The 25,610-nt window shown below is 41.3% G+C and overlaps 2 protein-coding genes across 2 annotated transcripts in view; one reads left to right on the forward strand and one right to left on the reverse strand.

Annotated features, from left to right (window-relative positions):
* Positions 1-9,551, forward strand: part of tet2 (tet methylcytosine dioxygenase 2) — a 34,399-nt gene extending 24,848 nt beyond the window's left edge. Inside the window, exons 6-10 of the mRNA XM_012882188.3 lie at positions 1,697-1,847; positions 1,945-2,034; positions 2,505-2,642; positions 2,842-3,196; positions 5,253-9,551. Of these exons, the coding sequence (XP_012737642.2) occupies positions 1,697-1,847; positions 1,945-2,034; positions 2,505-2,642; positions 2,842-3,196; positions 5,253-6,595 (2,077 nt within the window). The 3' untranslated portion in view covers positions 6,596-9,551. The remainder of the gene's footprint in view (positions 1-1,696; positions 1,848-1,944; positions 2,035-2,504; positions 2,643-2,841; positions 3,197-5,252) is intronic.
* A 640-nt stretch (positions 9,552-10,191) lies between these two features.
* ppa2 (inorganic pyrophosphatase 2) lies at positions 10,192-20,684 on the reverse strand. Its single transcript, XM_036137039.1, has 12 exons — positions 20,420-20,684; positions 18,433-18,497; positions 18,299-18,340; positions 18,160-18,213; positions 14,710-14,829; positions 14,330-14,416; positions 14,085-14,211; positions 12,767-12,894; positions 12,600-12,685; positions 12,449-12,518; positions 10,702-10,741; positions 10,192-10,621 (listed from the first exon to the last, which is right to left on the reverse strand). Exons 1-12 carry the CDS (start codon positions 20,616-20,618, stop codon positions 10,599-10,601), a joined length of 1,041 nt encoding a protein of 346 aa, XP_035992932.1. The 5' UTR covers positions 20,619-20,684; the 3' UTR covers positions 10,192-10,598.
* Between the last annotated feature and the right edge of the window lie 4,926 nt (positions 20,685-25,610).

Consider the following 25,610-nt stretch of genomic DNA (forward strand, 5'->3'; position numbering starts at 1 on the left):
AAATTAGACCATGAGAAAAGGTAATTTATTTCAGTGATTTTACACTGCAAAAAGGGAACTAAAAATAAGTAAAGTTTTCTTGAAATTAGTGTATTTTTCCTTGATTTGAGCAGGTAACTAAGACTATTTGCCAATTGTATAAGATTTTTGCACTTAAAATAGGAACAATTCATCTCTATCATCTTATTTCAAGAGCAGAATTCCTAATTATCTTATTTTAGGGGTAAAAATAGTAATTCCATTGGCAAATAGTCTTATTTAGCTGCTCAAATGAAGGCAAAATACACCAATTTCAAGAAAACTTTATATGCTTTTAGTTCCCTTTTTGCAGTGAACACAAATAGATAACATAACAGAGTGGTAAACTTCAAGAATTTATTTCTCTTAATGTTGATTAATTACGGCTTACAGCTAATAAAAATATGCCGACTGATGTTGGCAAACTGCAGATCAGCTATTTAAAAAACTGAAAATAGAATATAAATAAATAAGGAACCATACAACAGAGAAAATACAAATGGTGTTCATGCTCTCCTCACACCAATGATGAATAAAAATAAACTGGGCCAACACGATGTGTGTGTTAATACAGGAGCAAACCCGTTAATGAGATGCCAGTTTTGTATTTGCCAGTTCTGTCATCACACTTTGTAGCTTTAAGCAGCACACAGAGTGCTTAGCAGTCAGGATACTACAGAAAATCTCTTCTCACAGATATGTGGCGCCAAATACTGTCAATAAGTTCCTGGGCAACGAGCGAGGCTTTAATGAATGTGCTGATTTTATTTTTTTTCACGGATGACACTAAGAAATTAATGTTAATCAAATGCTGAGTGGAAGGCAGAACTTTGTGCTGTAGCCACATGGATACCTACAGCCTGGATAGGACTGTGACTGCAGAGCTTGGAGAAGATTAAAAAGCTGTGAGCTGCAGCTGGAGCCAGTGGCTCAGGGGCAAAGCACACACTGCTGCTTCCAGGACATCGGCTGCAGATGTTGCATCCCTTATGTAAAGGATAACGTCATGAGACAGGAAAAACACCGAATCCAAGGTCCACTGGGAAGTTTTCACCGCCGGCGATGGTTTATGGAGCCGTGCCATCTGCCAGTGGTCCTCAGTGTTTCATTAGTACCCAGGTCAGCATTCAAAGCTTCCCTCTGCGGGCAAGCTTTATGAAGATGCTGGTTTCATTCTCTGGACCTGGTACCTGCCTACACTGACCACGTTATCAATAGCACCTCAGCGGGGCTACAGACCGACTGCCTCCATGTCATGCTGCAGTGATGCAGTAATGATGGTGCAAAAGAAGCATATCCAGTACAGCCTACTCATTATAAGTAGGCTTACGTGTTATTTCTATAAAAAAATATGTATTGTTCTTATGTAATCTATTTTTAAGAAAGACTTTTGGGTTTTTCCTCAGCTGTAAAACATCTAAATTAAAATAAATACTTAAAGTGCATCACCATTTCTAATGAATCTTTATCATTTAGACTTTTTCCAACTGCAGTGTTGATCTAAAATAACTTTTCAACAATGTTCAGTTGTTTTAAATAGATCTGTAATACCTACATATCAGAAATACAGGATTCTCAAGACATAACCGCATAGCATACATGTATTCTGGATTATTCAGAGTATTTTAGCCCAGTTTGTCACTAGTTTGTCTAACACAGACATATGTTCCACTTCCAGGAGGACCTGTGCGTGCCAGGGCTTCAATCCTGAAGCCAGCGGTGCTTCTTTCTCTTTCGGCTGCTCTTGGAGCATGTACTATAATGGCTGCAAGTTCGCCCGCAGCAAAATCCCGAGGAAGTTTAAGCTACTAGGAGATGATGTCAGAGAGGTACTAAATGCAAATTACATTGAGGGTCATGGTTACAATTAACAAAAAAAAAAAACGGTGGTATTTAAATTGTTGTTAAACATGTTTCTCTTTTTAGGAAGAGAACCTGGAGAAAAACTTTCAAAATTTGGCCTCATTACTGGCTCCCTTGTATAAAATCATGGCACCTGAAGCCTATGGAAACCAGGTGAGTATATCCATTATAAAACCTCAATATATCAAAAAACATGTGTAGTAAAATACTATTACTAAAAAGGTCAAATGTATCTTTAGATTAAATTCTTTGTTTCAGAAAATAATTTTCAATAAATTTACTTTGTACTTCCGGATCTTATTTCTGGGATTCAGTAAAAAAGGCAGTGCACATCCTGAAAAAAGATGCATCATACATGATTTGCCTGTAGGAAGATTCTAAGTGAACATTTATCTTGTGCACGTTTTTTTTTGTTTTTAGGCCCCTGCGATTTAGAACGGCTTAGATTTTGATGGTAGTGTGAGAGAATCCAGTAGTCCATGTGTGAGTCTGACCTGTGCAGCGAACGCCCCGTCTACCGTAGATCCCTGTCATTAGTCAATCAGTCGATACACAGGTGCTGCTGCTGGGGGGATTTGTAACGTTAAGTGAGCTTTTCTAATTCCTCTTCCTTCTGTCTGTAGGTAGAACATGAGCAGAGAGCCCCAGATTGTCGTCTGGGGCTCAAGGATGGGCGCCCCTTCTCCGGAGTCACTGCATGTCTGGACTTTTGTGCCCATGCTCACAGAGACCTCCACAACATGCAGGGAGGAAGCACTGTGGTAAGCCGGACCTAGGAAACGTGTTTTTACAGTGCCTTGCAAAAGTATTCACGCCCCTATAACTGTTATCATATCTTGTCTTGTTGCAACCGCAAACCTAAATGGAGCTTACTGGGATTTTGGGCTATAATCAGAGCTTATCAGAAATAGCCGCGATAACTGCATTTAACTCATTCTGGCTTGTACCTTTCCTCTGCAGGTGTGTACATTAACGAGGGAGGATAATCGAGAAATTGGAAAGATCCCAGAGGATGAGCAGCTCCACGTCCTACCTCTTTATAAGGCTTCGAACACTGACGAGTTTGGCAGTGAGGAGGGCCAGCAGGAAAAAATAAAATCAGGGGCCATCCAAGTCCTCAGTGCCTTTCGTCGCGAGGTGCGCATGCTGGCCGAGCCCGCCAAGTCTTGCCGGCAGAAGAAGCTGGATGCAAAAAAGGCAGCTGCCAACAAGAACGCCACGCTGGAAAGCTCAAACGATAAGGCGGAAAAGGCCCTTCTGGCCAAGTCAAAAGCCGGCACTTACGACAACACTGTTCAGAGCGCTCCATTTCCAGGTAGAGTGACATTTTATCAAGAGTTCTTTGGGAAACTTTAGTAAAGGCCATATATTTAAAGTTCCTTACCATTACATCTACGTCCCACTTAATAATGCCTGGATTAGGGCTGGAAGATTATTCACTAACGATATATATCGATCAATAGACGCGTAGTTCAATAGAAAAAAAAAAGGGTCAATAAAAAGTTCAATAGAAGAACAGTTTTCCTTCCTTTAGTATTCTAGCCTAGCAATATAGGTTAATACTACAGTCTTTACATCCTCCCAACCAATCACAAACCCAGATCCAGATAAGCTCTGTCACCAACTTTCATAGACTTTAGGGAGCATGTGTTTGTTTTTTTCTTTTTAAGACTTATTCAGCGTTTGAATTCAGTGTTCTTTAGTTAAAATAGGTCATCAAGCAACAGCATAAAATGGCCAGGGCCGCACTTAAAATATATATATTTAAATTCTTTTGATAATTATCAATATCGCTCAGTCTGATTTCCATTTTATCGATGTGCTTTTTTCCTATATCAACCAGCCGTAGCCTGGATGAACCAGGACTCAGACGGATCTTTAAATCAAACCTTACAGCTCTCCTCCTATACGATCCCACAGTAGAAGTCTCTTTTAATCCACTCCACAACAAAGGGTATGCTACAGTTTGGCTCAGTGGGAAAAAAGTACATTAGCCTGGCTAATGTACGTGAGAAAATCAACTAAAAACCAGTATTTTGGAAAGTAAATACCCATCCGACCACACAGGGTGTGACTTCTGACCACTGATCAAAGCCCAATAATTGTCACGCCCCAGACGACATAAAATAGTTTCCCAGAATGTAAAAGCACACATGAGCTTCATCAGAGGCATCAGACCAATGTTCAATGAGCCGTGTTTGAAACAGACACCTGATTTTGTTAGGGGAAACAACCGTTTACAGACACAACAAAGCACAAGGTGAAAGGGACATCTGCAAAACAATCATTAAAGCAGTACGAGTCTTATAACGACTGTAGGAAGACAGCATAAAATACAGCCTCTCATAAATCCAAATGAAAGCAGATATATTACTCCCCATTTTACTGACAGCCTAACTGATGCTGTCCTTTAATCCTTGTTTAAAACAATGGAGGACCAACTCTGCTCCTGGTTTAGCAGCTCGGCAGCTCCTTGGTGCCCTGATGTCTGTCAGACGCCATTATGGCAGCCTCCAGCAGTATCCTGAACTCTGATGTTTTTTTCCTCTTCATGTTAGATTATTGTGGAGCGAGATGGGCTCTAGCTAACTATATGCAGAAGGGTAAATAATTTATTATGAAGATTTTAATCATTAAGAGGAAGTAAGCTATTTAGATCAGCCTATACCTAAGGGAAAACGTGGCTGCCCACTTTGCAAAGTTTAACCCAATTTTTCTGAAAGTCGAGTTTAATTTAAAGCCTGATTCCTGCCAGCCCTTCAGTTTCAAGAAATCCCTTCAGCAAAAACCTCTTAGATTACAGGAAGTAGCCTAACTGAGCTCAATAAGAGACGCATTGGGCAAAATAAGAAACAAAACTCACTGACATCTCTCTGTGGAAACACTCCTGATCAAAAATAACACAAAGGCCCATAACAGAAAACATAAAAAAAACATATTTTAATCCCCCAAAACTTTTAGCAAATATTCTAGAGACTGACATAACTTCTTGAAAGGTAAAGGACAACGACCCACAGCACAACAACAGGTACACAAATGTGGCCTAGTCAAAGCCTCCACTTAATGCTTTGGCCTGAGCTTAAAGACAGTTAATGTTTGGCTGAATTACAACAATTATGCAAAGGAGAGTGGGACTAAATTCCTCCTGTCAATTTTACCCCTAGTAAAACTACAACACAGTCATCAAATTCAAACTGCTTTTTTATTTATTTCTGGGTATTTTTGTCTGACAGGAACATTTGATACAAACCCCCAAATACTTATTTTTCACAGCACTGTATCCAATTAGTAAATTGGTTAAAAAAAAGACATGAAACAGATTTGTTCCCCGGCTGCAAGGCTGTGATCTTCTGCGGTCTTTTGCCTTCCAGGTGCTGTGGGAGCCCCCCTTCAGTCGGGTCACCCGTCATACCCCCTCGGGGCCATGCCACAGCAAATTCAGCAACAGCAGCAAAGAGGCGTGTTCCCCCCTTACCCTCCCTCACCAAACGCTGCTCTGCCAAGGTTCTCCAACGGCCCCGGCTCTTTTCCAGGCCCTCCAAGGCCAGAGAGTATGTACACCCCCCAGCCATCAGCACCCGCCGGCTCCTACCTTCCCTCTCTTCCAAACGCTTACATGAACGGGCCGAATCGTCCGCAACCAGGCCTTCAGTGTAACGGAGGAATGCCGGTGGAGAGCTACCATCCCTTCTACGCGGCGAACCAAAAGCAGCTGGACATGTACCGCCAGCAGCGGCCTGCGCTCTACCCCGAGCAGCAGTATGGTGTCCAGCAACGCTTTGAGCTCAGCTACCCGTCTAGGTACAGTCAGCCGGGCTTCCAAGTCAACGGCTACAGTGTCATGAGACCACCTCAGCCCGTGAGGCATTATGGCCCCTTTGGCCATACCAGAACCTCAGACACCCGGTTTATTGACCCCCTAACCGGAGCACCCCCTGTTCATGGTGCCGTGGATTATGCACTTGCTGTCAGTAAAGGGAGTCAGTTTGGAGAGTACCCAAAACCATACCTGCCCCCTAGCCCACACATCCCCGGCCACGACTCCTTCCATATGCAAATCAAGCCCGAGATGGGCATGCCTGGCCCACAGATGCTCCCCGCTCACATCAGTGGCGGCTGTTTAAACGCCGAAACGCAGCCAGGGTTGAGTCTTCCCAACGGCGGCCCCCCGCTGCCCGGTATTAAGCAGGAGCCCGGGATGCCGACGACACCCACAACGCCCAAAAAGCCAGAGATGTGGTCCGACAACGAGCACAACTTCTTGGATCCCGAGATCGGCGGCGTGGCAGTGGCTCCGAGTCACGGGTCTGTTCTCATCGAGTGCGCAAAACGGGAGCTGCACGCCACCACGCCCCTGAAGAACCCGGACCGCAACCACCCGACGCGGATCTCCCTGGTCTTCTACCAGCACAAGAACCTGAACGAGGCGAAGCACGGGCTGGCCATGTGGGAAGCCAAGATGGCGGACAAGGCTCGAGAGAAGGAGGAAGAGGCCGAGAGGAACGGCGGGGAGGGGACTCCGAGCAAGAGCGGCAAGAAGGGGGGCAAGCGGGAGCATTCGGAGGCATCGGAGCCCGCCGGGGAACCCCCATACAAGCGTTTCATCAAGGCACTGATGGAGGGATCGTCGTCGTCGTTCACAACGAACACTCACGTCACGACGACTCCATATGCATTTACCAAGGTCACAGGGCCTTACAGTCAGTTTGTGTAGAAAGACCCTCTGAGGAAGCTGAAGGTGCTACAGCACAATCCGCACGCATCAAATCACTAACGGCAGCCTTGTGATGAAAAACAAAAGTACTGTTTCTCACCTCTCATGCAAACCGAGCTTTACTAGTTGATCCTACGGAGGACGCGGTGACTCTTGCAACCTAGCAGAACAGTCAGTGGTGCTTTCAGTCTGACACACAAGGATCTTTTTCAGCTGGAAACAAAAGTTTCGTTTACGGTGGCTTTATTTTTTCGTACAAAATTTCTACTCTTTGCATAAAACACTGACTTTGTGAAGTCCAGGACTCACGGTGCTGAAAAGTCTGCTTATCACCACTTTTTATTATTCGAATGCCTTCACACTAAAACCAGACTACACTCTACAAGAGACTCCCATGAGCGTCTCCATCGGTTTTAGGAAGTCCGTGTCTCTTGGAGCACTTTTTTAATCATTTAAGTTTCATTTTTTTTCCTCACATTGTTACATAAGGAAATGCAAATCGGGTTATGCTGTATTGGAAAAAAAAATTACAGGTACAACTCAGTAAATTAGAATATCATATAAAATCTGGTTTATTTTAGCAATTCAATGCAAAAAACAGTGAAAGCCGTTTTATAGGTCCGTTACTCAGAGCGGAGTATCAAGTGTTTATTTCAAGTCATAACAACGGCTGGCGCTAGCAGCTAATGAAAACCCAAAATGCAAAAAAACTATTTTTAAAAAGCAGCGATGCCAATTAAGAGATGGGGCAATTATGTAGTTTGTTGTGGAAAAAAAAGTTTAATTGCAAGAAATGTAATTTATTGTGATCAACTGTTGGTGTTGATCATAGCAAACCCTTAAATCTAAGTGATTGGGATCATTAGTTTTGCTTTTCTCTCCTCATTGTTGTGTTCAGTGAGAACACAATATGAATAAATAGTTATTGTGTTGTGCTTTTCAGCAGTCACAACTGTACTGAAGTGGTCTGCCAAGGTTTTATCTTTTAGAGAAGTGTTTGCATTTGTGGGCCTTTTCCTATATGCATTCACATACAGTTATAGCCGTATAATTGCAGAAAGATACTGCCATTCATTTTTAAGTACTTGTTATTTTGAGAATATCAGCAATTACAATTTGTATTGTTATCACAGCAACTATAACAGCATGGAGCTATTTTTAAGGCCAAATGGCTCATCCCTAGGGCCGATAACAAAGAGCAGTCAGCATCTACGCCATGATTGATGCCAGATCAAATCCCCATCGCAGCATCTCTGTTCGAAAACGCGGATTTTTATTTTATTTCGCATCGGCTTCCAGCCGTAATAATCAAAAGTTAACGGAAAAATGCTTGATATATATCGCTCTGTTTGAATGAATCCGTATGAGTTTCACGTTTTGAATTGAATTGCTGGAATAAATTCAAGTTTCCAATAATATTCTAGTCAATGGAGATGCATATCTAGTAAAATGCTAAACATGTCAGCATATTGGTGCTTTTATCACTCTCTGATGTCACTTATACTGTACAATTGAGCCATTCATGTGGTGCATTTTTAACCTTTTGAGACAAAAAAAATATTTTCTTCTCTTTAGTTTTTAGCAGGTTTGCTTTGCTGTTCTTTGTGACTGTTTTTATAGCTCCTTACTGTAGGTTCAGCGAACATCCTGGCTTGTGAATATTACACATAGTTTTACGTCTGTGGTGCTCAGTAAATGTGCTTTTTATACACTGAGGAACACAAAGCGGGGTGGGCTCAGTGTGGAGAGGGCAGCTGGCTCCCCGTTGTGATCAAACTAAGATTAAAAGGTGAGATTTGTACAGTAAGTTAATTCCCCTTATAGGACTTTTGGGATGTATGTTGTAAAATTGTGGCGAGTGTCATGGTGTTTCTTTAGGTTTCAGCTGATTTTTTATTTCAACAAGGTGCTATTCAGCCTAGTAGAAATGTACAATGTGAAACTTCTGGACAAAGCGAGAAGGCTTATAAATTATGTAAAGTATAAACCTGTCGTATACCTCAAAAACAAGCTCGGCAATAGGATTATTACAAATCTTTTCATTGTTGCGTGCTACTTTCACCATATTAGGCCGCCAACAGGCAAAAGGAAGCTCTTCATTTTAGTTTCAGTGTGCTTCGAAAGTATCAGTTGAACTTTACCATTACTGTAAAATCAGGGAGATTTTTAACTAATTATGTCGTCAAGCCTTTTTGTTACAGTCAGGGACTCGCTATAGCATCCGGAGTCCCCGTCGTTTTCTTGTTTTTAATAGATTTCACCCAAATTCAAAATGGGAAGAAAAAGAAACAACAACCCAGATACTATCCTGCAGAATTTCTACTTGTATTTTAGCTGGTGAGGGTATTTTCTGCTTAACGAATCAACACATAATGCACTGAGTTGACAAAAGGGAACGATATTGACTAAGTTGAAGCAATCTGTTTGTTTTTAAGCAAGACCAGAGCAGCGATTAATGCGGCTGCACATCTTTTGCGCTTGAGTGTTGGTAAATTTAATTTATAACCACTTAGTAACTGGTGATTTCTTCCACTTAATTAAGGCAATTTAATTGAACATCAGTCCCCCCTCCCCCAATTATTTCATATGTTGATTTTTTCTTTTCTTTTAAAAAGCACTTCCTTTATTTTTCAGGAAAAGAAGTAGTAAAAAAAAAAGTTTTATTTAAACAAATTGTACATGTGTTTAAAAAAATAAATTATGTTACATTGTACATAGCGAGAATTTGTATTGCAGGAGTACAACTCACTGATATTCATGTTAGGCTCTTTACGTTCTGTCAAATTGTCGCATGGCTCCACGTATTTGATCTTTCAAATAAAAAAAAATAAAATTAAATCCTAGCTGGAGCGTTTCCAGGTGAATAAAAATGTAATGGATTATCCAGGAAGTTTTTCTTTTTTCGTTTTTTTTTTTTTTTTTGTAAATACTACACTCACTCGCAGCAATGTTTACAGTTATGTTAGCTCAGTCGTTTAGAGGCTCTAGTTTTTAATTGTTTTGTAAAAAGGAATCTTCACAATAAAAATAAAATAAAAAATATGTTGAATATCAATTGTACAGGACCCAGCTACAGTAGCAGGTTGTCGATGAGAAAGCCGAGGCAGCGGAAGCGGGTTTAAAGCATAGCCATACTTGAAGTGTTTCTGAGTGAGTCAACTTTACTTGAATGACTTTCCTGACTTAACCTGTGCTGCTTTTCATCTGCTCAACTCAGCCAGGCTAAGCCAGCAGTTTGTACACACTTGGTCTTTTTGCAGTTAGACACTAAAAATAAAAAAGGTTTTTAAAAAAAAAAAGTAAATTTTTTTTATTATTTTTTTTTGGCCCAAGTTCTCTTGAAGTTTGGTAATGCTATAACAATGAAATGAGGTTGGCTGTTAATACTGTAAGTATTGTAATGTACTGGATGCAGTTTATTTGAAAGCTGTTAATTGTATCATTCCTGATGTTGCTGACATGTGGGTGTTTCTTTTTTTTTTTTTAATAAAACTTATATTTATTTAAAGCAACTGGTTGTAACTTTTTTTTCCCCCCTACTTAATCAAGGTGAGAATTACATTCTTTAACTGGACAATGACACAGCTGCACAGAACTTGCTTTATTCATTTATTCAGCATTAGAAACGTGTTTTTTACTGTGTACAAAATGTCTGTAGCTGAAAAATCTGGCCAATTTCTGGTGATTGCAGACAGATTAGTGTGCACCTTTCCCCGAGCATCACCAAAAAAAAAATTTAAATACACCAGTGCACAACCAATTTAGAGTATTTTTTAAAAGAAAAATCACACCATCCAAAAACTCCATAGGGTTGCATGTCTGCTGACCCCTACAGTCCCTATCTGCCATTTGTTCCTTCTCGATGACATTACATGTAATTGGCACGTTACGCCACTGCGAGTACGTAGAAAAATAAATCCACCTGCATTCAAAAAAATACGCTGCAGGTTTAGTGATACTTCACGTTGAGACCTTTTCGTGGTTCCCAGGAGACTTCCGGAGTTCATACGAAATGCCACTTGTCTACTGGAGGAGATAAAGACAGATACAGGATGAGAACAGAAATGGAAGCACCAACGGATCAAGCCAAGTTACGTTTTTCTTACCTTCTGAAGGAACGGGATGTGCACTACCAAGAGCAGGAGCCTGAAATTGAAATCATTGTCAGATTTACCGTTCCACCCGGGTGTTTAGGTACTCTCAAGAGTGAGGATGTCATCCATCTGGGAGTTTAAACCATTTATTTTATCAGATCATGCTGGTTGCAACGATTATACACTAAAACGGTGATTTTAAAAACAGGACTTAAGTGTGAAGATTTGCATATATTGTTGATTTGGTTGCATCCACACAGTCAAAATCCCAGAGTAGCTAAAATATAGACATAAGCCAAGCCACCTATAATATCTGGATCGATGTCTCTTACCAAGCTGCAGGGAAACTGCCTGCTTTCCGCAACCATCAACAAGCTTCTCCCTGGATGTTCGGCAACCTTTCCTGGCACAGTTGCTTGGTTTCCTGGCACTGACCTGGGTTCTGTATTTAGTCCGTACAATTTGAGATCAAGGGCCACTCCAGAGGTCTAATGTTACTCTTTGTTTTGGATTGTTGCTGAGACACAGAACTGTGTCCAAATGTAACCGTCTGACCCAAACTCTCAACTTCAAGAACATAAAGTAAGCAAAGTTTGGATATTCAAGACCGCTACAGGAACCGACAAGGCCCAGGCCTGTCAAGCTGTAACACTGCTGAGACACCAGCGTCGTTCTTCACAGTAAATGTTAACACTGACTGAAACGGTTCCAACCAAAAGACCTCTGCTCCGAAATGGGCACGGTGAGGTTTGACTGAATTTGCAGCTGCCCACATGAACCAGCTGAAGGCCTTCTGGTGAAAGGCGTCATGGTCCGAGGAGCAGGGGACTGGGCTTTTTAACCACAACAACAACAAGTATGTAGAAAGGAATCGAGATGAGACTTCTAAACGATTAAACTCCGCACCAACCATGAAGAATGGTAATGGCAGTATCATGCTGAGGGCGATTCAGTGTGAGAAGACAAAGTGCAATGCCCAGATAGGGTAGAGCACCGGGGTCCCTACGTACTTTCATTTAAAAAATTCAGGATTTTCCTGACTCAATTTTCAAGATCGGTTCAGTTTTTAAGACATTCAGAAGAATGAGGTATAAAATATTACACCCATTTGACAATTTTTTTTTTTTTATGTTGAAGATACTTGCCTTTTCTCTGTTGTTCAAGAACCCTGGATAAAAAGTTGTCTAGAGACCAAACCGGCTGTTTGGTCAAAAACCAAAAGACTGATGGTTAAAATGTTAAGATCAAGATGCGACGTGGGAAACGGACGATAAAGCATTTAAATTAAATAAACATCGCTGTGAAAACTTCTGCATCTATTAGGCGATGTTAGATTTTTGACCTTAAGAAAGTGGAAAAAATAAAAAATTCTGGGATAATCCAACATTTCCCTTATACTTATCCAGACCTGGAAAGTTATGGAAGGAAAAGGCTGAGTATGAATCTTGGAGAGAGGAAAATGCTGGACTGGATGGATGAATTCTGTGGCCCAACAGAAGAACAATCCCAAACATAATGTGTTCTTTGAATCTATAAATTAGGCATAAATCAAACATTAAACCGCAGGAATGACCCCGAACTAATCTGAAACATAAATGCATTAAGCTTGAACCCGTGTGTGGATTTCTGACCCTGTTTAGATAAAACTTGTGCACTTCATTGTAGTTGTTTGATAATCCATTTTTGGAATAAAAAAAAATCGACTAAATAAAATTAGCAAAAAACAACGATGAAACACTTTCTTTTTGTTTTTTCTCACCGACTTAACGATGGCTCGGGCCTCGTCGGCGCTGAACCGGAACGGGCTGTCACAGCAGGACAAGTTTTTGCTGAGGAAAAAAACAAAAAAGTAACAAGCCTGTGATGTAAGCTCAACTTTCCATACTCCGCTTTTCACGTCTTTGCTTTACCATTCAATCCCTCCTGCATCTGTTTGCTTGTGCACAAGTGCCCTCCAGTGCTCATGGGTGGATTTAATGATCTCAACAGCAAAATCCTGTCAACAGAGAGAAATCCCTGTCAGCACATTCAGTTTGAGCCTCACGCAGCTGCTCCGCTGTTTATTTTCAAAACTGACCCTGTCTTTGAATTCCCCCTTGAATCCAAACTGGTTTTCAGGCTTTCCGTCGGGTACCTTGTATTTCCTAAACCATTCAACGGTAGCCTCCAGATGACCTGGTCGGCTCTTGCGAACATCTTCGATACCTGAGGGGAGGAGTGATAAAACATTTTATTTATTTTTAGATTAATAAGTCAGAGGAATATTCAGCTTTCCATGAAACAGATGAAGCGTAAACAAAAAGATGAATCTCAAGTGCAAACCTACAGAGGCGGGTTTCTACGGATTCGAAGAATTACGCCGAGTGGAAAAAAAACCCAGAGCCCTAAACATACACACAGTATGTTTAGAGAGCACCGAATGTCAGCAGATCCATGTTGACAATGAAAACTTGATGGGTGAATAGTACTGGAGATACATCCAGAGAGCTAATGTGAGGTCACCATCTGAACCTCTCTTTACAATAAAAAACAATTAAATCAAACCTACCTTAGGTAAGGAAAACAAGTACTGAACTGGAGTCTGCTTTTGAAATAAGCGTGGCATTTAATTTAGCCATCAAGGTCCCAGAGTCTAGAGAAAGTCTATAGAGGCACAGAATAAAGTTGCCATAATCAGCGCTTTAGACCAGAGTATCACATGTTCTGGATGGAACGTCTGGCGTGAAACTAAGCAATGGTCCCACGGAGGGGCAGTGTTTAACCCACCCACAATGAGTGGTGCACCACCCACCCACCCACTCGCCATTAGGCAACCAGGCTAGGACCATCAGCAAGAGGAGGACGAGGCACAGCAGACCCACCAATGCAGACCCACGCTGGGCTTCTACGTCACCTCAGCAGCACCAGGGGCTGATCGCCTCTGTGCCACGCTGCATTGATGCATTACATCACGCAAAAGGAGGCCCGACAACGTGTTCAGTCCGTGTCCTGTGCATTACATAGAACTGCTTTCCAGTAAGACAGTCTTTCTGCATTAGAATATGTTCCTATGGGTCTTATGGAAGATTCAAACGTTAAAACTGGATCTGTATTTGTTTTTTTAATTAGTTGTAAGACATAATAATTAAAATGAACAGCACTGAAACATCACTGTGTGTAATGAATCTATGTAATATATATGAAATTCCCATCTTAGTCTGAATCATCTTATCCTAAATCTTACCAGACTCTAGTATGATATCATTTGACATAATAATTAAATGTTCATTTATTCCTCGTACAGAAAGTGAATTTCCAAACTAGTCAACCTTCTGGTATTCTCCAGGTCGGTAAAGCACAGATTTAATGGTGGGTTGTGCTAAACCGTTGCCAGCTCGTGCTTGTGTGACACTCACAGTTGAGCTTTTCGGCATCTGGATCGTCCGCGTTGATGGCGATGACCTTCCAGTCCGTCTCTCCCTCGTCGATCATTGCCAGGATGCCCAGAACCTTTACCTGGATCACCTGACCCGGAGAGCACACCTGGAGGACAGGTCAACGGGTAAACGTTAGACGCAGGAACCAAAAGTACACACGTCTCTGGCATTTACCAATGTGGACGTAGATTGCAGCGTATGCAGACACCTGTGCCGGTGCTTACCTGGGTGCCAATGTCGCAAACGTCGATGGGATCATTGTCACCGCAGCAGTTCGTCTCTTCGTCTTTCTGGTTGGGATCCTCCCAGGTCTTTGCCGAGGAAGAGTCCAAAAGCAAGGAGGAAAGTCACACCTTACGACTAGCGTTAAACAGCTGACAAAATAGGCAATAAAATGCAAAAAGGACACTGCAGAAACGTCTGCCGTGTACAACCGGTGCTTTACCGACGCAGACTGGGATGGTAACACAGCACGATTAACAGAATATAACGGATAAAAGAGAAAATCCTTGACTTAATGAAACAGAGCCGTCAGCGTGCCTCTAAAAGTCACGGCGTGCATTAAAATTAAAATGCTGCAGCCCCCCTATGTGCTTCTGCTCACCTGTGGGAGGGCCCCGTAGTTCCAGATGTATCCTTTATGGGGAAATACGTTGGCGACATATCTCAGCTTCCCCTTCTTCACGTCTTGTTTGATCGGATTCAGCGGCTCCTTTGTTGCAATCTGGAGAAAGTGATAAATATTTAGAAATATGCATTTATGTCTAAGCTCCACACTGATTCGCAACTGGCAGCAAGAGGTCAGCGTCTGCGACGTCAAAGCCACAGATGACCGCTCAGATGTGATATTCTGCAGCTATAATACTTTACATGCTGTGGATTAAAAAAGATAGTATAATTGTAAACTACTGAACACTACGGATTGGTGACAACCATCAAAAAGCTCAGGGAGAGGACGTTAGCCGTTATTTATCAAGAACTGGAGTAGGTTGAGCTTTAGAAATGATGAACGGACAGGTTGAACATCCTGTTCCAGTAAAGGTGTGTATTATGGGCCATTCCCAGCATACGAATTAACAGGCACGAATGACGTTGTAGCTTTAAACATTCGTAAATTAAAGACCACGCCTCATTGTGAAATGAATAAATTAAAGACCACGCCTCATTGTGAAATGAATAAATTAAAGACCACGCCTCATTGTGAAATGAATAAATTAAAGACCACGCCTCGCCCACAGAATTAGTGAAATGAATAAATTAAAGACGGTAAAAACTATGGATTTCTTTCAGGTTTTTGAGCAACGGCACCTCAGCAGACGATTAATGACCTAAAATGTAAGTCCTCACATAAAGTCTTTGGATGTGTTAACCAGTGTTGTAGTACTCGAGTCCGAGACTCGAACTCGAGTCCGAGTCATTAGCTAAATTTAAAGACTCGTGACTTGACTTGGACTTGAGCACTGATGTCTCGAACTTGGACTCGGACTCCTACATTCAGATCATTCTGACTCGGAGATTGAGAAAAAGACTCGACTTTTTTATATATCATTAGGCTATAATTTTAATATGTCATTAGAATATTATTTGATGTATGATTTTAATATCTAAATGTCGTACCGCGCACGTGACGTCACCATCTCATGAGCAACGCCCCTTGCCGCTAAGGTTGGGCAAACAGTGTGAGAGCGCACGTAGCAACCAGCTATTACACATGCAACAGATACAACGATATGACCGACTTTTCAGCTGTTAAACTATCACAAAAGGATGTCCAGGCGCTCATTTTACTGGTAGAACTGTGGAACAACATACCAACGTTCAGCTCAAACGATGGCTTGAGTGTCGAGGGCTCGGAAAGCCTGGAAAAACGGGCCGAGTTGATAGAAAGGTAAGTCGATGTTTTTCTCCTGCTCGGCGTTCATTGCGTCATCGGCCGTTTTTTTTTCTGTTTGTAGTCACCGTCCAGGAATCGGTATAATTTTTCCGGCCCGCCGAACAATTTAGTCCGGTCCGGTGGCCAAATGCATTATCATTATCCAACGGCTGTATCTCCTCGCTGCATCGACCGATCTTCACCAGATTTGTTGTGAGTAATGGGGGAACGCTGCCGAACGCGTTTTGTGGGAATCGCCCGGTGGACGGGCGAGGAAAATGCGTGACAGCATCTGCGGTGGCGGGCGGCCGGCGGTGCGCGAACCCAGCCGGCCGGCCGGCACCGCGGCGGTGGCCAATAGGCCGGAGTGCGCTTGGCTGCGAGGGCCGATCGACGCCGCTTGCGGCTTTAACATCCTTCATATGCGGCCTATCAGCGTACCTCGAGTCGCTGTTGCGCGTTCCATAACAACAATGTTTAAAAACCATGGTTAGGAGACGTCTTAGACTTGGAAAAAGCGGTAGTTTTACCGAGTAAAACCAGGGTAACTACAGCGAAAGAGTTATTAGTGCAATGGAATGTTACTGATTCATGTCATACGTCACGTCACGGCATGTTCCTACAACGAACTTGGATCAATAAGTGACTCGACTCGGACTCGACTCGGATGAGTAGTGGACTCGACTCGGACTCAGATTTTTTTTTTAATGACTTGGACTTGACTCGGACTTGAACACTGGTGACTCGAACCTGGACTCGGACTCGAGGCATAGTGACTTGACTACAACACTGGGGTTAACATTTTAACATTTTTATGGCAACTGTTCCACAAAAAGTCTGGCTGTAGACGTGCTGGATGAGGTTCTGGGTCCGAGTCGTCAGTGCGGGGCAGTCGGGGGTTAAGGGTCTTGCTCAGGGACCCAGAGTGCAGGCAGTGGGAGTTGAACTCAGAACCTCTGGGACCCAAGCTCAACACTCTAACCACTAGGCCACCACTCCCCTGATGTGAGCGGACCCATCTTTGCTTTAGTCACCAGAGTCCTAATGCCCACTACAGACTTCCTGCTGAAACATCCCACCGTCCAACAACTCCCACCTAGATGGCGCTCGCTTTGGACCCAACGTAACTCCATCATAACATACATTAGAGGAGCGACTCGACTTGATAGCGACTGATTCAGGAAACCGTTGTCTCAGCGGACAACACTGTGAGATTTACCCGCAGCGCAGACGGCTTTAATCTCCTTACAGGCTAGTCGTGATCTTGCTCCAGGCTTATTAAATGCCCTCTGCAACGGTCAGCAGTTAATCCCGCACACAGCCCAGGAGTACAGCAGCCATCCTACGGAGAAATCCTCTGCTCAGCCACAGATGTCTAAAAATGTGTTGGTTTTTTTTTCACCAATCAGCCTTCAAAGTCTTCAAAGCAAACTGGGAAACAAATAACCAAATATAACATATTCCCTAAAATCTTGCACTAGTAAGGGTCAACAAATTTCCAAAAAACAGATTTCCTCCACTGCACCGGAATCCACACGGTTTAAACTTCAGGCTGAGACCTGCCTTAAATCCTGAAATGAGCACGAAAAGGAGCATTCACCTATTTTTCTGTCGGACGCACGTTTGATTCACGAAGGCCGTGGTGAAGATAGAAGACAATAACAGCGGTGAAAATGTTAACTAATCATAATAGCATCCTAATATCCGGCAGCCGGTTTTTATGAATTAGACTCCATCTCCTGCTAAGGAATGCAGTTCAACACTGATTGGGAACCGTACTCATGAATATGCATCAGGAATTAGGAAGTCAGATGCGCCACTGGTAAACAAGAAGGAAGTAGAAGGCTGTTACCAGGGGCTCTACTGTTCTCCATCCAGAAAGAGATCAACTGTGAACTTCTTGGATTTTATTAAAAGGCACACATTTCCTTTACAATTTGGTAACTTAAATAATATTCAACATGTGAACAGAAAAGACAATAATCACGCTCTAAGAAACTGTGTTGTGCAAGATGAAAGCCTTAAACTAGCCTACGCAGAGCAAATGTTTACGATAGGAGACATGACCCAGAGCAAATGTCATGAAATCGTAGCAATCATTTTTGTTTTGTTGCAGATTTAAACAGGATGTAAACACATATGAAGGCTGTGCACAGATAAACAAGGAAGCTTTTCACTTACTTCCATTTTGGCGTTGGACCACCGAGGCACCTCCACCACCATGTTGTACAGCACCTGGAAGAGACGGGGACAGCTAAAACCCGAGACGTAGCGCGCATGCATAAAATAGCCTTAGAGTATATATTTAAAAGGACAATACCTTTCTCTCGCTCTTGGGTTTTTTAGCTGGCACGTCGTCATTCTTTTGGGAAAGACGAACGAGAATGACAGTGATTTATTGTTCGGACGTTAGAATTCGGCGGAAACCAAAAGCCCAGCTGGGGAACCAGTTACCTGATCTGACTCGGCTACAAGCGGAATATCATGGAAAGGTGAAATGTATTTCCCATCAGAGGTTTCTAGGAGACAATAAACACATTTGTTAATCAAATAAGGCAAAGAGCTGCATGCCTAAAGAGCAGCGCGATAACGATGGAGTTAGCAGGAAATCAAACCAGTTTCGTACCGACTGTACTTTTCCTCGTAGACGTCTTTGGAAAAACGGCTGAATATCATCAGCATAAAAGCGACAAAGAGTCACAAAGATGCCAAAAAGAGTTTTTTTTTTTTTTTTATTGATTTACAGCAGAGCTACATGTGGTCCTGTGCAGTCAGTCCATAACGACAGGCGTGACACCACCAGCAGAATTTTTTTTTAGTTGTGATATCTCTTGATTCTAAGTTTTATAAACCTTATTTATTTCCCTTTTTTTCTGCTTATATTGTTGATGGAAACTAATTCATGAGTTAAACAGAAAAATATAAAATTAAAAAGACTAGCCAACGTGTCTTGAGAAGCTGAAAGCACTTCTTCCCCCCTTCCAAAATAAAACCTTTAAATAATATTAGGAATTACTTTCCTTTGATGTGCCCAGGAATAAACTTAAAATGTGGTATTTTATTGAAACAAAGTATAAAAAACATATTATAAAAAACAGTTTTCCAACTTTTTGGGTCAAATGTTTTCTGTTTGATTGCTCTAGAAATCGATTTTAGTCTCTACCCAGTAACAAACACAATAACTCTTTTTTTTTTTCTCCAAAAATTAAGTCCATACACCCAAGTCTGTTTTCAAGGAAATAGTAGCTTGTTTAGGATTGCCTTCAACTGTTCTAGTTAACTGAATCACCACTTTTTTGTTCTATTTTCTATCTACATTTTATTCCTACTTGCTTTTATTCTGTTTTAATTTGCTATATTTTAATCATGTAAAGCATTTTGCATTGTCCCTGTACTGAATTGTGCTATATAAATAAATTTGCCTTGCCTTGATGTTTTTGGCCCTACTTACTAAGAAGAAAAACAATAGGAAAAAAAAAAAAACATGGCCCTTAAAAGATAATACTTTGTTTAGTACCCAACACTTAACCAACTATAAATTTGTCATTTATGACATCAACCTTCAAAAATTACAAAAAGTGCCCATCTGTTTCTGTTCCTTTTGCTTAAGGGCCAGAACTCTTACCCATTCAAATTATTCCAAGGGGACACAAATGGCCCTTGGTGGATATGTTAGTCCAGGTCTGGGAGGAGATCCCACCTCATCAGGAACATGGCCAGGCATTGTAGGGAGGTCATACAGACATGTGGAGGCCACACACCTTACTGAGCCTCATTTTGACTTGTTTTCAGGACATTACATCAAAGTTGGATCCGCCTGTAGTGTGTTTTTCCACTTTAATTTTGAGTGTGGCTCCAAATCCAGACCTCCACTGGTCAATAAATTTGATTTCATTGATCGTGTGATTTTTGTTGTTAGCACATTCAACCATGTAAATAACAAAGTATTTAATATTTCAATCTTTCAGATCTCGGATGTGTTATTTTAGTGTTCCCTTTATTTATAAATGTATTTTTTTTCAGCAGTGTATATTTTTCCCCCCCTTTTTATTAGCTTGTTAGTTCTGGTCCACACTCCTTACTGGTTGATGGCGGTAGTGCACCATACTGCTGTTTGCCAACCGCCAATAAAATTCAAGAAGAAGAAGTTCGGACGCAAGCAGAGCGTCTCGGCACAGCAGCAGTGGTTACAGGAAATATTACATGCATGCAACACAGTGGCGATGATGTTCCAAAGCATCACTGCTTCACTTTTCCATTTACTATCTGATAATCTGATGGCCCTGAGGACGCACTAAGCCCTGGTGGTAAATAAAGGCAACACGCCCACAAAGCTCTGCGGCTGCACCTGTAGGTCAAACATTTCAGATCCGGGTCAGTGATCCCCTCAAGTAAATCCGAGCATATATGGCTCCATTCATCGCGGCGGGGACGGACTTACTAAAATAAATGCGGTAGTCTGCAGAATTCGGGTGTCCTCGCTCCTCTGTCTGATAATGCATGGCTTTTCTGGAATAACACAGATGTGGCAGGGCTGCTGCTGCTGTGCGTCTGACCCCCTTATCAATGCTGGACGCCGGAGACGCACCGAAAAGAGTCGCCAAGCAGCCGAGCGAGGAGCGGAGCAGCGGCGCTCTCATTATAATGGACACACTTCTCCGCCCCGATCAGTACTTCCTGCTTCCCGTCCTGCTATTTCCTCCGCGTCCGGGAAACGTGGTACCCGAGGCGGGCGGTTAGATTTTCAAAATAAAAGGGTTCTAGTGCACTGAGCTATATAATACACTGGAGTGCTGATTTTGCCGAAAAACTGAAGTCACTGGCCGCCATCTTGCTACTCCTTACTGTCACAGAATCCCATAGGATTTGGTTCCAACAACAAGCAGTTTTCTGGCTGTGTGAAAACGTTTCACAGGTAATTCTACAGTCAGTGGATGTACTAACACTGTTAAGTACTGGGAAATTAGGTGCTGAAATATATATATATATATATATATATATATATATATATATATATATATATATATATATATGTATATATATGTATATATATGTTTTTGTGTATTGTTATTCATATATTTATAAATGTTATATATATATATATATATATATATATATATATATATATATTTAAATAAATAAAATGCAAAATATTTCAGCACATGACTTTCTCAGTACTTGATAGTTTTAGAACATAACATAAAAGTATATGGCATTTGACATTTTAAATGTTTTGAGTCCCCCCTGAATATCAGAAAATCATCGTTATTCGATGCTGTAGCGCACATATTCCCTAGTTACTGAGGGGAAATAGGGAGTACCAATATGGCGGCAGGTTGCTTCAAGGCGACTCGTTCTAACAGCCGGCGATTAGCACTCCAGTGTATTATATAGCTCAGTGCTCTAGTGTAGTAAAGAAAAAGAAAAAAAGAGGAAAAAAACAAACTTCTCTCACATGGTCAAATTTAGACCGAAACTCGAACTTCCACATACAAAGTTGCCTTTGAACTCTAGCAAACCAGCCAATCACACAGCAGCACTCATTTCATTTAGGCTTTGGGGCGCTTTGAAGAGGACTTGCTGATGCTGGACCCAAGCACCAGGTTCCACATCTCATCTCTGGTCCAGTTGCACAATGGACCCGTGCAATAGTCTGACAGTACGTTACTGCAACGATGAACGGAGCATGAAAGAGATCAAGAAGGCTTATTTTCCAGACAATCCCGGGGAGATGGTTGGACAAGGTTTAAGATCGATGCTGTCTGCACGGGACATCAAGGAAGAGGCCCTTGTCACGAGTCATGACTACTACAGACAATGGCCCAAACGTAGCTGAAGCTGCCAAGCTCAATAGATGCATGTGAGTGCAGTGGTTTGGGCACAGGCTGCACCTGGCAACCGGTAAATGTGCACATTTTAATGGAGGTGTCTTTGTATAACGTTGACCACAGGTGCGGCTGCTCCATAGGGGTTATTATTATCATTTTATTTTTTATCCTACATGCCATTTTAGAGATATTTGTTGTTGTTGGGAGGCACATCTGTTGAGATAATGTAGCTGTGATGATTGTCCAGGGGAATCGTACCATCAACATAACTGGCTGTGAAGTACGGCCCATCACATTCTTTACTTTTCCTTTGGGGTGGGTTATCATCCATGATAACACATCCATAGTTAGTGGTAGTGAACTGCTTAATATATGAGGATGTGGATTTTAGGCCATATCGCCCAGACCTATTGAAAAGCATAAATAAAAATTGGTTTCATCATTGCTGTGTAGAAACATGTTTTCCTATCCATAACATAAAGGTTAAATGTCCCTCTGGGATTGCCAAAGGGTAGGAAAAAAAACGGCTGGTGTTTTAAACTGAAGTGTTGGAAAAATAAATTGTTGTAATCCATCCATCCAATGTCTACACCTGCTTGTCCTTGCAGGGTCACAGACGAGCTGGTGCCTCTCTCCAGCAGTCTTTAGTGGACGGTTCTCCAAATATTACACTGTAAAAGTCAGCAATAACCTTCAAGGAGCTTACAGAGGACATTTCCTGGCTGCTCTCAGAAAGTTGAGCTGTCAATGGTAAAACTAATGTTCAGACAACCTGTAGGGAGCACTGACTCCCTACAGGTTGTTTCTCTGTTTCTCTGATGCTCAGAACACCATTTACCTTTACAGAACAGAGAGGAGTTTGAATTTAGCTTCACAATTTAAAGACCCTAAAGCTGAAGGAGTGATTGGTTATTCCATAATGGCTACAACTCTGAGTATAGACTGATGTTCCCAAGGTTTTGTATGTGTGCAAAATTGGACTGTTCAGAAAACTGTAACACGATTTCTCAGTGGCAGCCGTTCCTGCTGCTGAAGTTTCATTTGGCCGTTGTACATGCAGCCAGATTTGCATATAAGTGACAACAGACGCCTCCTCTTAACGGACCAGTGGGTTCTGAACTCTCTTTTTTTTTCTGACATTAATCTGTATTTATAAGTTCCCTTTAAAAGTCTCTTACTTGTCCACCTTTCAAAGGCAGTTGCTTTATTTTACTGCCATCTAGCTGTCATCTTTGCTCCCTGATGCACTTCAGCATACCAACAACAGTGTGTCACTGAAAGCTTTTTGTTGACAAAATAATTTCAAAGCGATGGATTTTATTGTGCTGGTCTGTTGTGTCCACTGTTTTCTTATTTTTGCTGAATGTCTGGTTAAGTCTTGCCTTTTTTGTAAAAATTTCCTCTAGGTTCCTTAATTCCCACCACTATTGCAGACACTGATTGGTGGTCCGCACCAGTGATCGTTTTTTTATTGTCTCTACATGTTTTATCGATAAATTTGTGAGGTTAAAAAAAAGATATTTCATTATTACCTTATTCCTTTAAAGTCTGCCTGTGTGTGTGATTCCTGTCACCCAGTCCAGATTGCAACTCTGTCTGTGTTTATTTTCCCCTTGTTTAGATTTTATTTGTAATGACTTCTTGAATGTATGAGTGCGTTTAGTTCCCTGTAAGTTCAATTATCGTGGCCCTGCAGCAAGCAACCAGTCCTTTAATAATGGCCAGCAGTGTAATGTCTGCTATGAATTCAGGCCACTTCAAAAGTAATAAAGACAACAATGCAACATCTTGCTAATAGTGTAATAATGCGTTTAAACCAATGACATTTTAACTTTTGGAGTTACATTGTGTTAAAATCCTTTGAAAATGTAATGACTGCAGCCAGTGATGTAATACAAAAACAGCACCGCATTTCATGGAAATGAAACACTGTTTCGCCACCGTTGTGTAGTTCAGTTTTTAAAAATATGAATGTCTTAGTCAACATATACATGTATCAAGCAACTGTACAACACAGCACTTAATTCACTTTGATTAATTAGTTAATTACTGTAAGAAGAATTTGATCCCAGCACCCCTCGCGACCCCACAAAGGATAGGCGTGTTTGAAAATGGATGGATGGATGAATTTGGTCACTTGATCACTTTGTGGTACACTCTAAAAAGAGAATGTTGAAAACAACTCAAATGTTGTCTCATCTTTTTTCCTTCTTTTTTTTCTTCTATCTTTTTATGTCCATTGAACATGAAATAGTCCCAGAATAAGATCTAATAAATCTTCTTGCATATTTAAATTAAGCGGAGCACTATGGCAAAAGTAGTAATCCTGAAAGTAAAAATCTGTTGGGCTTCCTTTGGCATTAAGACAGCAATTCTTAATGCTACACTGCCAGACAGGACATGAAAAAAATAAAAAGAAATAAAAAGAAACAACTTAAATGAATTGCTTTAATTGGTAACAAGTAATTGAATTTAGTTTACCAACTTCATTTATTTAAATAACAACTTATGGACTAAATAAAATTCATTGGGTGAACTTAATTCAGTTGTTACCTCTTGAAGTAACTGATTTAAGTTTTCCCTTTTTAGAGTGCTTATAGGTGCTGTTGGCCAGGACTTCATTGAAAAATAGGTTCTAACTTCAATGGGATTTTCCTGGTAAAATAAAAATTTACATAAAATAAAAACAGCCAATAACATAATACTCCTTAATATTATTTTTTTAATGTATTGGCTTTATTGCATTTTAAAATGGCCAAAAATGATCACATTATTGGGTCCTCTGCCACAACTACACCTCAGATCAACTAAATATCCCCATGTTCGCAAAGAATTTGAAAGCTGAGTACAATTTTCTTACCGGATAGAACTCTAGATTTAAGGGATTGTACACCTGCTAGTGAGATGTGTAACTTTTTGAACATTAATCCACATCAAGATATTCAATAAATGAGCTACGAAATGAGCTACGATTTATGATCCAAACAAAGGCTCTACTCTAGCCCTAATCTCCCCCCCAGCCTACCCTTTTGTTCTTTATTTTCTTTCTAAGGTTTAATCTCCACAATACATCACGATCAAAGTCCACACGTATATATACCTTGAACAAACACCCCTCCCGCTCACCTTGATGTGCGTCCTTTATAGTTGGTCTCTCTTCAAACAAATGACGAACACAGCTGCCAACATACCGGCCATAAAAGCTGCTTTATCAAAATCTTCAGATGTTTTTTCTTAATGTCACCAATGGAGCTTTGACAACAATCTATAAAAGTAAGTTCCAGGCTCGGTTTTTATTACACTGAGCTGCAAGCTTAAATTTTAAATACCTTTTTTTGGGGGGTAAATCTACGTAGACAGCCAAAAAAAAAGAAAAAGAAAAGACAGAAATAAAAAGCCAAAACAGATTTACTGTTCTGCAGTAGAAGGGCATGGGCTCTCTGAGGCTATGTATTGTTGTCTGTATAGTTTAGCTAAGTTTAAAAGAGTACACCTCTGTCTTTCAGCAAGCTACAGAAACTGCACTATATGTTAAACAACAAGACGCTGCCCTATAGCTCCCCTGGCACAAAGCAATTATACTATGCAAACAGATTATGCTGTTTTCTCTCTTGGCTTTTTCTTCACGGTGTTTGAGTCTGTATGGTTTACCTAAACAAGTCCTCCCTGGAAGCGCAACATGACTCATTCTTCTTACTATTGTATACGCTGTATCTGTGCGTTTTTTTTAAGCGAGAAAGCAGGAAAATAAGGCACAACTGCTCTTTGGTTACCTTTGCCAATGCTGGTTTACCCATCATCGAC

The sequence above is a fragment of the Fundulus heteroclitus genome, chromosome 5 (genome assembly GCF_011125445.2).
Source record: "Fundulus heteroclitus isolate FHET01 chromosome 5, MU-UCD_Fhet_4.1, whole genome shotgun sequence".
In the NCBI taxonomy this organism is placed as follows: Eukaryota; Metazoa; Chordata; class Actinopteri; order Cyprinodontiformes; family Fundulidae; genus Fundulus; species Fundulus heteroclitus.